Raw genomic sequence first — 14,311 nt, 5'->3', positions numbered from 1 at the left:
ATATTTATATCTTCTCTCTACCAACAACATTGTTGTTGACATTATTTCTACTTTTAAATTAATTAATATTGTTATTATTGTGCTGTATGTGAATGGGAAGAGAGACAGAGAGAGACAGTCACACAGAGGTGTGTCCATAGATAATGTATGCCACAGCACCTGTTGGGAGGTAAAAAGACAACTTTGTATAATCTTTTTTCTCTTTCCACCTTTAGGTGGGCTTCAAAATGAATTTCAGTTCACCAAGCTTTCTTACAAGCACCCTATTGGAATATGCATCATCATTTTCTGTGGTGATTATTCATAGTCTATATAATATTTTCAGCTATCGTACACAAAGCCCAGGTGGTGAAAATGCACAAGTGATGACTGGTCTAAATGTTCTTTGGTGTCTGGATATTATAATACAGGGTATGTGTATTAAGATTAGAAACCTAAGAAAGTTCAGGGTTTCATCTCTCTCTTTTTTTTCTTTTTAAATTAAAAAAGTATTTGTTGTCTTATCTGTATGTATGTTTTGCTTTCATTCATGTATGTATGTATGTATGTATGTATGTATGTATGTATATGCCTGGTATTATGGAGAGGATGATGTCAGATCCCCTAGAAGTGGGGTTACAAGTAGTTCTGAGCAGCCACCTGGGCACTTGGAATGGAACCCCAGTCCTCTGCAAAATCTGTAAGTTTTGTTAACCATTGACCATTGTCTCTAGCTCTTAGAATTTAAAACCTTAAATTCAAGCTTTTCGTTGTATTTTAACATTTTGCATTTAATTATGTTTTGACTTAGTGGTTGTTTTGGATTGTCATGTATATGTCAGTAACAACAAGTAGGCTTACAGGCATCTTTTCCTCCATGTGAATGACACATCACAGAACTATAGTACACTCACAATGGTAACAACTGTACCAATCAAAACCAAAAATGGTTCTATCATTCCAACATCACTACTGTTGTCTTTTAAGGCCACATCAACCTCCTTTATTTACCAGGCCTAAAAATCAAGTTTTAAAGATTTTTTTTCAAACATTGATAGAATTGGATTTAATATGTGTATAAATTGCTAGTACTTATCTTAATATTTGAATATATGAAAAGATTCACTTTTCTCTGTTGTAGTTTGCTCATATTTCTTCTTCTTGGAAGTTTTTTTATACAAGGAATTGTAAAGAACTTTATTTTAATCTTGCAGAAACAGCATTTTATGTTGTAGTGTTTGTCTTACATAAAAATAATTATGTTAGACATTTGTGAAATTCCTATTCAATGCCCAGCAGTATAATATTTCACTTTAGATATGATGGTGAACAAAGCAAATATTCCATCCCCCTATAGGACCTTTCATAAAAGGCACAATAAATTCAAGTATTTTAAAGAAGGAAGTGACATGATTCATTCTTTTTACTTTCTTTTTTAAAATTATAATTACTACTTAATATTTTTCTTATTTTACATATCGATCCCAGTTCCCTCTCCCTTCCATCCTCCCATGCTCCCCCAAAGATACTCATTTTGTGCATAAGAGATTGACGGGAAACCATGATCAACACAGGCCAGATTGGAAGCCACTACCATCATCTAAATAGAAAGCCATACTGACTTTCCTAAGGTCATGACAGTTGATACAGAGAAATGGGGTGGTTGAGAAACTATAGTCTGAATGCAAACATCTTTTGCTTTCTTTTTTAAAATATCTTAAGAGATGACATTTAATTGAGCTTCTCCAGTGCTCTGTAATGTTACTGTACTGCTCATATTGTTCTTTGGCAATCATCGTCTGTTATTTATCCTGTTTGGCATTAACAGTTAATATCTTGCCTTTACTCTTTACTGTTGCATTTCTCCTGCTGTCATATGATACTATGACCAAGGCAAGTTATTTAAGAAAGAATTATTGGGAGCATAGTTTGAGATTTGAGTCCATGACCACCATGGTAGGTAGCATGATAGCAGCTAGGCAGACATGGTAATAGATCAGTAGCTGAGAGCTTGCATCTTGACCTACAAGTACAAGGCAATGAGAGCTAACTGAGAATGAGGTAGGCTTTTGAAACATCAAAGCCAAACCCCAGTGACACACCTCTTCCAATAAGGCCACACCTCCTGATTATTCCCAAACAGTTTCACCAACTGTGGACCAAGCATTCAAATATATGAGCTTATGGGGACCATTCTCATTCAAACTACCACACTTATTCTCTTGTCTAGGACATTGTTTGGATTTTTAATAATGAAAATAACATATATAAGATACACTATATAATATATAAGTACTAAAAAATGTTTCTACTAATAAATTACAGTTTGGGATTTTAGGAAGTAAATTTTAAAGTAAGCCCAACTAAAGGTATTTTGAGATTTTTTTCTGCTTAGCACTCATCAATTGAAAGGAGAGGAAAGTAGTTTGTAATGATGATGAAAAGAGTAGCAGTGACACCCAGACCCCTAAAATGACAAGAATAATTCTTGAATTAAAAAGAAAGAATGGTACATGTGATAAGCTATGTAAGTATATGTACCGCCTCTCTTGTTATTGAAGATACACATTCTAAATTATTTCCTGTAATTACCACAGCAGTAAAACTGATACAAAGAAATTCAGGGGTCAGAAGAGTTAGTTATTATAAAGGGAATTATGCTTTGTTGGAACTTCTGACACTTTTTTTCTGTAAGATGGTGGAAAGAAGGATGGAGGTTTAGTGGGTGAAAAACACTGCTTCCTAAATTCTCTTTCCCATCATGACCTTATATCCTGAAACTGCTTATATTACATTTAGGTTAAAATCCTTCCTAGTGTTTTGTTTTGGAAATATGTGAAACTAAAACAATCTAGTGCTTAATTCTTCTAAATGAGGTCGGTTTTTATATGTGTGTGCATTTGCTCACCATTTCCATAATTTTAGGGACACTTTAATTCAAAACTATTTAAAAATGTGTCTATTTTTAAATGATTTAAATTTTTGTAAGTTGATGAGTAGTAATAGTGATAATAGCAGTTAATTTTTAAAAACTCTTTAGATTTACTAATTTATATTTATGTATATGTCTGTGTGCTTTAGTGTGTTCAGTGTGCACTTGTGTGTGCAGGAGCTTGCCCAGATCAAAAGATGGCATCAAATCTCCCAGGATTGGAGTTTGTGTTTGTGGTGGTTGTGAACTGCAACATGGGTGCTGGGAGCCAAAGCTGGGTGGGTCCTCTGCAAGAGCCATAAACTCTCTTTGACTGCTGAGGCATCTCTCCAGCTCCTAGCACTTGACTTTTTAAAATTGTTTTGCAGCAAGCTTAGCATTTTACTTTTCTTAGTGTAGATTGTATAACATATGTACATCAATGAATATTTGTCAAATATCATTTTATTTTGAATATTTATTGTTATGTTTAAGACTATTATCTTGCCCAGCATGATGGCACATGCCTTTAATACCATTAGGGTAGCAGATACAGTCAGCTCTCTGGGTTTCAGGCCAGCCTGGTGTACAGTGTGAGTCCAGGACAGTCAGGGATACATAGGGAAACCCTGTCTTGTTCTTTCTTTTATTTAAAAAGTTTTAGATATCAGTGTTAAGTACAATGTTTCTCTGTAGAAGAATACATTCTAACTCTTGCAATATACTTAAATATTTACTTTTCAAAACTAAATATATTCATTCTAAGATTTACTATTCTAATTTGTCTTATAAATATTTCTGTTGAGAAGTATACTTATCTTTCTATATTTTACTCCACCCATGAAGTTTAAAAATACAATCTTCAAAAAAAAAAAAAGTTTAACATGGGGGACAGAATAGGCTTGCAATACTTTATAATTCATTTTTATAAAACCTAATGAAAGTTTTCTACGTATTTTCTGAATGGCAGCTGTTAGAAGAAGGAGAGGATGTGATTTAGTGGTACAGTGTTAGGAATGACAATTTTGACCATTTTCAGTCTCAGATTCTTAACTCTAGTTGAAGTCAAGCCATTTTCCCCTTATGCAGTCCCCACTGTGTTCACTTTGGAATTAGTTACTATACTGATTACATAGATTTAACCTGTAACATTATTTTACTACATATATTTATTTACTGAAAGAGGAAGAGAGAGCAAGAGAAAGAAGGGAGAGAGTGAGACAAAGGGGAAAGGAGGAGAGATAGGAAGGGAAGGGAGGGCTGGGGAGGAGATCACACTATAGTGCATGTGACATGCTTCTTAGGGTGCACATTTGGGTGTCAGAGGAAAACTTGTGGGAGTCTGTTCTGTTCTTTCACAGTGTCATGGGTGTGGATCAAACTTGGATTGTCAGTGTTGTTGGTGACAAGTGCCTTTTATCTGCTGAGCAATCTCAGGCCTGAGATTGAAGAATATTATGAAGAAAAAAGTATAAAAGCACATAGTGTAATTTTTGGCATATAGGTCATGCTTTAAATAAGTATTACCTTCCATTAGCGTCTTTATTTTTCTGATTGGCTTTAATCCTGTAACAATTGTAAATTTTGTTCTGGTATTTTTTTTAAAATGTAATGAACCATGAGAAATAGGTTAAAATAAATGAATGATTGCATAAAGTAAGTAGCCCTAAGTAAAAATGTTTTAGTATGCACCAAATACTTGACCAAATATTTATTTTGCTCTTACTAATTTAAATATATGTAACCCGAGCACTGTAGAATGAGTTTCTTTAGCTCTTGACACATTTGATATAGAAGGATAACCATGTTTCTATTTATTCTGATGTCCCCTGTCCTCTTAGATCATATTGGCCCTGGTATTTCTCCAGTCAGGTTTCACTGTCATGATCCTTTCCTGGTGTTTTGTTGTGCAGGTCAGTGTGCCAAGCTCAGCACATTCATGTGGGTGTGGCAGATATTGGAGAGATGGGTAAATAACTTTTAATTTCTAACCAAAATATGACCATTTACTTTATAATAAAACACCAGTAGTTATATCAATTTAGTTCATGAGGGTTTAAATGATTTTTAATAATTCATAAGTTTTTCAGCCAAAGAGTATTAGATTACTGCTGACTTTTTAGTGTGGTACTTTTTCTACAAGATTTAAAGGTATATGCCAGTTTTGTTTCCTTAGTACTATTCATAAGATATTATATCTACAAATGCTGTAAGGAGAATGCCTCCAGGAGCTCTTAAATGCCATTTATATAGTATAAAGATTGGTCAGTTCCATTGTCTTCTTCTGTCAATCTTGATCGGAGCTTGCAGAGTAAGTCTATAAGCCTGCATGTGCCTGGCAACTGTTACCTAGTGACAGTTTCAGCTGCAGTAGCCATTGGCTGTGCTGTTGATTGGGGCAGGAGGACCGAGTCACCTTTCTGATGGTGAGTTCTTCTGCATGAGCTCCGGATGAGGAGGAGGAGCAGACGCTGGCTCAGGTGGAGGCAGCGAGACTGAGAAACTGTAAAGAATCTCCCGGCAGCATCCTGATAACTGCATCACAGAAAATTGGACTTCTGAATCAAGCAGCCCAGCTTCACAGCTGATAAGAGTGACTGTGCTTGAGAAGCATTACCTTATTCCTGTAACAAGAGAACTATTTTGTGATAAGTGAAACTCAGCATGTCCAAGGAGGAATATCCTGTGGCTGACATAAAAGAAGGACTTCCCTGAATGATGTGTAGCCGCCCGAGAAAATAACTTAGAGAAGAATGCTTTCTATTAAGCTGCTACATTGTTCCTGAAGGAAATGTTTACATTTGTAGTGCTTGCTATTTCTTCAAAAGCTATGATAACAAAGAGTGACAAGAGACTCCCTGAATTGCTTGTACTTGGGAAAAAGACTTTGGCAAATGTTAACCCGGTGCCAGAATGACCTTGGAAGCCTTTTGGATGGATTCTGCCCTGCCAGAATTGAAGTATGTCAAAGTCCAGGATTTAAACTCATCATGATGTTTTGAGATATTTTAAAACAAGACTATTTCCCAGCCTACCTGATGTCCCTGCTTTAATTGAGCTTTTGCTTAAAATAGAATACAGAAACAGAAGAAGCATTTTCTTAACATATGGCTGCTAATAACTGCATATATAACAAACAAGGTAAATTTCTACTTTTAAATATTTAGTTGAAGTTATGATTTAATGTGTTAATCATCTAATGCCAGTAGGCAAGCTGTAACAAATTGGAATATGAAGTAACAGATCCCGGCAGCATCTCTAGTGAAATGTGCTCAGTGCACAGGGACATTTCCATCACTGTCTAAATTTCATCTATATTTATGAGATTTGGCCATTGTTGAAAATGTGAGGAATTACTTCAAGCTATATATTTATTAACCTTCTTTATAAGAAGATATTGTATCAAATAATGAAAGTTATTTTTAGTTACAGAAGCTGAAGTTAGTAACAAAGATCTTATTTTGAAATAAGAGAGATATAAATTACATTGCTGTCAGCAGATCAGCACTGAGGTGGTCTACAGCTGCTTTCAAATAAATGTTTAAGGAATGAATAGAGAATTAGAACTTCAGATGCTTATTCTAATTTTTAGTTTTTGGTGTTTTTACATGAATTCATTGTATGATATCTTCCCAACTTGAAATTATCCTTTATTCTCATAAGCATTATATAGCAATTTGGAGCCTGATTTTTACCCCATATACTTCATTGTGCTCCTACAAATGATTTTTATTTTTGAATTATCCTTGTTAGAATTATTGTTCTTACCTTTAAAAAAAAATGAAAGAGAAATGGGTCCTAAAGTTTTCCCATTAACATCAGATGTGAGCTGAGGCCAAGGACACTCTTTGTCACACGAACTTTCTTGGCTTTATCTAAAACTAAGATCTTAATTTTTAAATTCTGAAATATAAATGAATTTTTCTTCATAGTTCATCACAGGTGAAGGAGACCCCAGACAATTTAAGATTCTTTTATTTTCCTTTTTAGTTGATCTCTAAGAAACTATCTTGAGAGAAATATTCTTCCCTTGATAATTTTTTTAAAGATTTAATTTTTCATAGTACTGGCTAATATATCTATTTTCTCTAGAAGTGCCTGTATCTGCAAAAGTTGTTTGAAAGCACCGGAGGGAGCTAACCTGAGACCTCTTTTCACCTTTCTAGCTTGCCCTCCTCTCCCCAAAAGCTGAGATGTGTCACTGGTGAACTAAAGCTGATGAAGAGCCCTGAGCACACTTGAATGCTCAGCTGTAACACAGGCACTGGCACTTTCCACTGAAGCAGGTTCTGAGACACTGGTTTGCAGAGTTTAACAGATGCTGGCAGGGCACCTGCTTGCTGGAGCCAAAGCTACAAGTTCCCTTAATTCCAAACCATGAATGAATCCAGGTGGACTGAATGGAGGATCCTGAACATGAGCAGTAGCATTGCGAATGTGTCCGAGCATCATTCCTGCCCACTTGGATTTGGTCACTACAGTGTGGAGGATGTCTGCATCTTTGAGACAGTTGTTATTGTCTTGCTGACTTTTCTGATCATCTCTGGGAACTTAACAGTCATCTTTGTCTTTCACTGTGCTCCACTGTTACACCATTATACTACCAGCTACTTCATACAGACAATGGCATATGCTGACCTCTTCGTTGGAGTGACCTGCTTGGTTCCTACTCTGTCCCTTCTCCATTACTCTACAGGTGTCCACGAATCATTGACCTGCCAGGTGTTTGGATATATTATTTCAGTTTTAAAAAGTGTGTCTATGGCCTGTCTTGCCTGCATCAGTGTGGATCGCTATCTTGCAATAACCAAGCCTCTTTCCTACAATCAACTGGTCACCCCTTGTCGCCTGAGATTTTGCATTATTATGATTTGGATTTACTCCTGCCTAATTTTTTTGCCTTCCTTTTTTGGCTGGGGCAAACCTGGTTACCACGGTGACATTTTTGAATGGTGTGCCACATCTTGGCTCACCAGTGCCTATTTTACGTGCTTTATTGTTTGCTTACTCTATGCTCCTGCTGCCTTGGTTGTCTGCTTCACTTACTTTCACATTTTCAAAATTTGCCGGCAACACACCAAAGAGATAAATGACCGGAGGGCCCGATTCCCTAGCCATGAGGTCGATGCCTCTAGAGAGACAGGACACAGTCCTGATCGTCGCTATGCCATGGTTTTATTTAGGATAACCAGTGTATTTTACATGCTATGGCTTCCATATATTATTTACTTTCTTCTAGAAAGTTCTCGTGTCTTGGATAATCCAACACTGTCCTTCTTAACCACCTGGCTTGCTATAAGCAATAGTTTTTGTAACTGTGTAATATACAGCCTCTCCAACAGTGTTTTCCGCCTTGGCCTCCGAAGACTTTCTGAAACAATGTGCACATCTTGTGTGTGTGTGAAGGATCAGGAAGCACGAGATCCAAAACCCAGGAGACGGGCAAATTCCTGTTCCATTTGAAGAGATCTGCACAGTAAATCAAATGTAATGTGACAGTGGTTTTGGAGTGTATCTTGATTCATTTGGAATTTTGCCCTAGAGAAATGTTTATGTGAATAGTTGACTATGAAGTGAAGAATGAGATTAAAGGTCTCTTTTATTTCTTTTTGTGCAAGGGGAATAAAAAAGCAAAAGGGAAGGATATATAGAGAGTAATCTCATAAGAGAATTACAGCTTATGAATATGTATTCAGTGTTTTATCCTCATCACTGAGGATCGAAGAGGTACTTCAAATCTATAAAACATGAGCACTCCTTGGCATCTTTCTGTGTTCTCTCTGCCTATGTCTCTGTCTTTTATTTAGTGTTATTCTGTGTTTTAACTCTTTGTACTTGTGGGAGTTTATTATTTGCTAAACTGCCCTTTATGAAAAGTGCAAGTACATATCTGAGGCCAAGTATAACCTTTCCACCATAGTATTGAGACATGCCAATCTACATCAGTTGTGTTGTCCTTAGGGAGGGTACACAGTAAATGTTATTTTCTTATTTTTTTTTTTTTTTTGTACAACCCCTGTGTTTATGTTCTGGTCATCTTCTCCACAGCACAGACAGAAAGGAGCAGTATTCATTTTTTATGTAAAAGGACTTTTGGTTTCTCCTCACTTTCCCCAACACCTGCTATATTGCCTTTTCAATTTTTCTCCATCTCATTCCTGTGGAACACACTCTGGAAGTGTCTTAGCTGATGAAAGAATCCTCTGTATAAGGGAGTCAAGATGTTAAACAAGGTATTCTTTCTAACAGAGCAATGTGGTAGCTGGAAGGTTGTATTCAATATTTTAATGGATTTTTAGAAACACTTTTTAATCTGCTTTCTTTGAAGCTAGTTCATGTGCCTAAAGTCCTTTTTGCTGTAGTAAAGCTTTTTTTCTTTTCTCTATAAAGTCCACAATCATCCTAATGCAGACACAGAACACTCACCAGTAATGAAGTAGTATCACTCTTTGTGCTACTCATAATGCCCTCTAGAAAAGTCAAACACTGAAATTGTGTGTTAGGGCTGCAACAACTTACTGTCCTATCCACTACTCATTTGTGTGGTATGTATTTTCATATTCTATATTTTTTACAAAAACATATTATATTATGTGGCCCGTGCCTAATGTTTTCTTAGCACAATACATATATTGATGTTTAACATGTCAACATTGGAACCATATATATGAGCTTATTTTAAAAGGAAAATACTTTTGTGTAGTTGTTATATAGATATCTATATTAGAGGAAGCTGCATTAGTGTTGCTGGTGATGCAGTATACTCATAAAAAACACTTTAGAGATGTCAATATTTTGTTTTATAATGGTCTGTTTTTAAATTTCTATCACACTGCTAGGGATTTTTCTTCTTAGCATTTAAGACTTTTTAAGCATTTAATGAAGCGTGCCTATGACTCTAACTTAGAAGCTAACCATGTCTGCACACTGGTGTTTTGACTTCAGAAGTCTATTAAAGAAATACTATTCACTTTATTGAGGTTGTTCTGAACCCCTGTATATTTTTAAACATGTAAGAAAGGTTTAAAATAAAGAATAAAATAATATTCTATATATCAAAGCCAGACTTAATATTGGTTTACTAAACCACCAGGAACAAGTGTTACTTGTTGGGGGATTAGAATCAAATTGTTCTGTACTTCTGTAATTGGGGTTTGTGTGAATTCTTGTTTCCTGTTTGCCAGTGGTATCTTAAATTAATTGAAGTGTACCTTTTTCAGCAGTATTTCTAACTCTTCTAATATGTTAAATAAATTGTCCAATATTAGAAAAATTATTCAGGAATGCATTTTTGGTTTGTTTAATTTAACATAATTAGAGGGGTTGAAAAGAAGGCTCAGTGATTGAGAGCTCTTACCACTCTTACAGAGACTTGACTTCCATTCCCAGAACTGAATGGGGTAGCTTACAACCATCTGTAACTCCAGGTTTGGTGGATCCTATACCCTCTTCAGTTCTCTGTAGGCACTCACACTTCTCTGCCCACACTCCATACAGACATACATACAAAATAAAAATAAATGTTTATAGGAATTTAGAGGTTTGGACAGAAATCCTGGAGCTATTGCCTCTCTGAAATTTCTTCATGTTGAACAGTTTTGTGCTTGGTACATACAGTGTTAAGTTTTATATATTTATATAATATTTAATCCTCTCTATAGCCCTTGCTTATATCACAATTCTTTTTAGTCTAGAGCTGAGGAAAAGTGATTCACTTGCCATCACTCACCCAGTTATGGAGTCTTCTGCTCACTCCTCTGGCCTGATGTCAAAGCCTGTGTGTCCTCTGCCAGTGTACCACACAGTTATCTACCCTGACTTAGCCAAAAGGCTAAATAACAACCTGTACAGCTGAGCTGTTTAGACAAGCCTCTCACTGTGCTTTTTCCTTCAGTTTTTCTGGGCATCATTTGTTTTTTCAGTGCTGTCTTTTGCTTCAGGGTTTTTTTTTTTTTTTTTTGAGCTCTTACACTTCTTTTTATTAAAACCTCAGCCTATTAAGCCCAACCTTGCCAGTGTATGTTGTAACCAAAGTGAAACTCTGGGGCATGCTAGCTCTCTTGATTTTTTTTTTAAATAATTTGTGGTAGATTTTTCTTGACTAGTATTGTCAATGCTCTTTGAACTTTTCTTGAGAGAGAGAGAGAGAGAGAGAGAGAGAGAGAGAGAGAGAGAGAGAGAGAGAGAGAGAGAGAGAGAGAGAGAGAGAGAACCTTTTGAAGAGGAAGGGTGAAAAAAGACATTCTTTTGATAAAGAGGATGGTATCTTGCAGCAGACATCCTGGTCCTCTGGCTCTTTATATCTTTTGCTCCCACTTCTGAGATGTCTTCTGAGTCTTCCTTGTAAGGATTGTGTTGCACATGGCTCAGTTAGAGGCTCCTTACAGTCAGTTGTTCTCTGTATTTTGACTAGCTGTGACTCTATAGTGTTATCCATCTGCTGAACAAAGAAACATTTTTGATGAGATGTGAGAGCTGCAGTTATCTGTGGATGTAAGGGTCTGGGAAGAGTAGGGGATGAATGGGAATATGAATGTGATTAAAATATTTTACATGAAATTACCAAATAATTATAAAAATATATGAAAATCATTTACCACAGAGTGAAAGAGACTGAGTGAGGAACATTTTGAACTGTGCAATTGACTTCTTTTTTGTGTATTTTAATACGTATTTATACAACAAGATGATAATTCAAGACTGTCCTTTGACTCTTTTAAGAATGGGGTAGCGTAATGTATGTTTCCTATCATGGCATTGTATTTTGTAATAGTTACCTGATTTGATTATAAGTGAGTCAGAAATTATGCTATATTCTATCACCCAGGGATTCTATTATGTGAATAGTTCTTTCTACAGCTATATGGTGTTGAAGGGCTTTGGACCTCATTAATGTATGAAAGTTGGGCTGCAATCTTAGCCCTGTGATTTTGGTTCAACGCTGAATATTTCAAGACTTCAGTTTTCTCTTTGACAAAATCAGAGACTGGTTCCCTCTGTTACACAATGGGAGGACTAAATGGATCTTGCAGACAGTGTCCTCAGCATGGCTTCTTTATATAAGAAGTTCTTAGAAGATTTGAGCTGCTGTTTGATTAACTTTCTGCTACCACATTTATTACCACCATGACTTAAAGCTAACCAATTCAACTGAAACAGAATTTATCCATTTGGAGTTAGGCTTAAGAGATAGCATCTTTTCCTCCTTAAAGGTGTTTGAAACTCAGATTTTAGATTAGACTTAGATGTTTTTGATTACAGAAAAGTCCACAACATCTGAAGATGTTTTCCCCAGGAATAGTTATTTGTAGTTAAAGATATCTCACAAGCAGTTAAGATAGTCAGGTATGAGTCAGAGATTAGTTTCTTATTTCTGTGTTTTGAAACATTCCTTTAGCAACTGGGTGGAGTTTGAAATATTTGTCACGTGTATTTTTCAATTATTAGCAAGCTAGTTTAATCTTCAGATACCATAAATTGTATAAGTTCAAAAATAAATGAGATTGTTGGACTAAAGGAATTTTCTCGCCCCCCCCATTCCCTAGTCATTACATGTAAGATGCAACTATGTTATAAGCAGATAAAAAAGAACAAGCTATGAGGGATCTGTCAGTGTGACATTCTGAGCACAGTATCTGAGCTCAGGCAGGACTGTCACTGGGCATAGTGGTATACACTGCTGGTCATTGCTGTGTAGTTCTGTTTATTTTCCTATGAGTATTTTTCTTCTCTTGGTAAAGCTATTTTAGAGCTAGAATGCTTGCCTGCTATGCACAGAGCCCTGGATTCAAATCCACAGGACAGCAAAAACTGGAGTGGTTGGTAGTAAATATTTACAAACTTGAGTTCCAGGAGATCACCCTCTTCTGGACTTCATGGACATTAATTACATGCATGTAATATACAGATGCACATGCAGGCAGAATTGCCATAACCATTAAATAAAAATAAATCTTTTAAAAACCAGCAACTTTATTTTAGGATTAATAAAAATAAGTAACTACTGAGGAAAACAAAATAATTAGAATGGGAAATTTGATTCCTTTTCATTATTTTCCAACATGAATGTTTTTTCCAATGCTAATTTTGCTTTATAATTTTAAATATTAACTTAATTTCCAATAGTAAAAATGGTTATGAATATTAAAATATTAGGTTGTTTTTGTTCTTTGCTAGTCTTCTATTGTTTCTTTTGTATAATGAAGGATTATGTCCAGGGAAAGAACATTTACTAAGGAAGTGTTATAGCCTTGAACAACTGACTTGCCTAAAAGCAAGCCTGTTTTGCAGTACCTCATTAAGTAATAAAACAGAAAGGTAAGAAACAGAAAATTGAATACTATTAAGTATCAACTTGTGTGCAGTTCTGAAATGTGTTTGACTTAATAGAATTTATTATTCCACACTGATACATAACATTAGTAGGTTTTTGGCTGATTATAAGTTAGAAAATAAATAGATATATTCCTATTCTTGAGTAAGATTTCCATAGCCATCAGTCAAGGAATTCTAATGTTACTATTTGTGTGAGACTATAAAGCAAGTTCAAGTGAGCCATAATTAATTTTTATTCAAAATTATGCTATCTAAAAATCTTGATAATTTTGTTAATCACTGCTATTTGACTATTTGACACATATATCCTCTCTTTCTCTCTGTTTGGTTAGTAATATAGTTTTAAGTTAACATATCAAAAACTTTGATTTTTTTCAAGTTTAGTAAATGGATGAGAAAATGAATAAATGGTGTGGATAATTATTTTGATAGTACACTTGGTACCTTGTAATGAAAAAAAACTCTCTATGTGGTTTATTCATTAATTATTATTTCAAGTCACTCAATAGTAGGATTATTATTTGAACCATGCAGATCTCAGGGGATATGTTAATGACTGTGCTGGCTAGTTTTATGTCAGCTTAATTGAGAAAATGCTCTCACCAGACTGTCCTGAGGTACGTTTTCTTGACTGATGATTGACTTGAGAAGGTCCAGCTCACTGTGGGCTGTGCCACCTCTGAACTGGTGAGCCTGGGTGTTACAAGAAAGCAGGCTGAGCAAATCACGAAGAACAGCACTCCTTCGTGGCTTCTGCCTCAATTTCTGCCCTGATTTCCCTAAATGATGGGCTACAAGCTGTATGTAAGATGAAATAAAACCTTCCCTTCACAAGTTGCTTTTAGGCATATGTTTTTAGCATAACAATAGAAAAAAGATTAGGATCCTGCAGGGTGTTGCTGCATGCCTGTAATCCTAGCCTCTGAGGTAGACTGGTGGGAGCAAGGGTTAGGAAAAGCCTTCTTAGAGTCTGTGATTCAAGAGCATCATGGGCAACACAGCAATAGCTGTGTATTAAAATGTAAGCAAAAGAAAGAAAAGGTCAAGTTTCTAATTTTTTTAAAGATTTATATTTTATGTGCATGA

General features: G+C 35.6%; 2 protein-coding genes across 4 annotated transcripts in view; both read left to right on the top strand.

Annotated features, from left to right (window-relative positions):
• Nucleotides 1-14,311, top strand: part of Rabgap1l (RAB GTPase activating protein 1 like) — a 569,277-nt gene that overhangs the window by 209,114 nt on the left and 345,852 nt on the right. The window lies entirely within an intron of this gene.
• Gpr52 (G protein-coupled receptor 52) lies at nucleotides 7,072-8,520 on the top strand. The gene has a single exon (XM_051186072.1). The coding sequence runs from the start codon at nucleotides 7,268-7,270 to the stop codon at nucleotides 8,351-8,353; it is 1,086 nt and encodes a 361-aa protein (XP_051042029.1). The 5' UTR covers nucleotides 7,072-7,267; the 3' UTR covers nucleotides 8,354-8,520.

Source organism: Phodopus roborovskii, unplaced genomic scaffold (genome assembly GCF_943737965.1).
Source record: "Phodopus roborovskii unplaced genomic scaffold, PHOROB, whole genome shotgun sequence".
Classification (NCBI taxonomy): domain Eukaryota; kingdom Metazoa; phylum Chordata; class Mammalia; order Rodentia; family Cricetidae; genus Phodopus; species Phodopus roborovskii.
The sequence above is the reverse complement of the archived record's forward strand: the minus strand, read 5'-3'. Positions and strand labels throughout refer to the sequence as shown.

Excerpts from the sequence above, each read along its gene's own strand:
- Gpr52 (XM_051186072.1), top strand. The coding sequence starts at position 7,268 with ATGAATGAATCCAGGTGGACTGAATGGAGGATCCTGAACATGAGCAGT.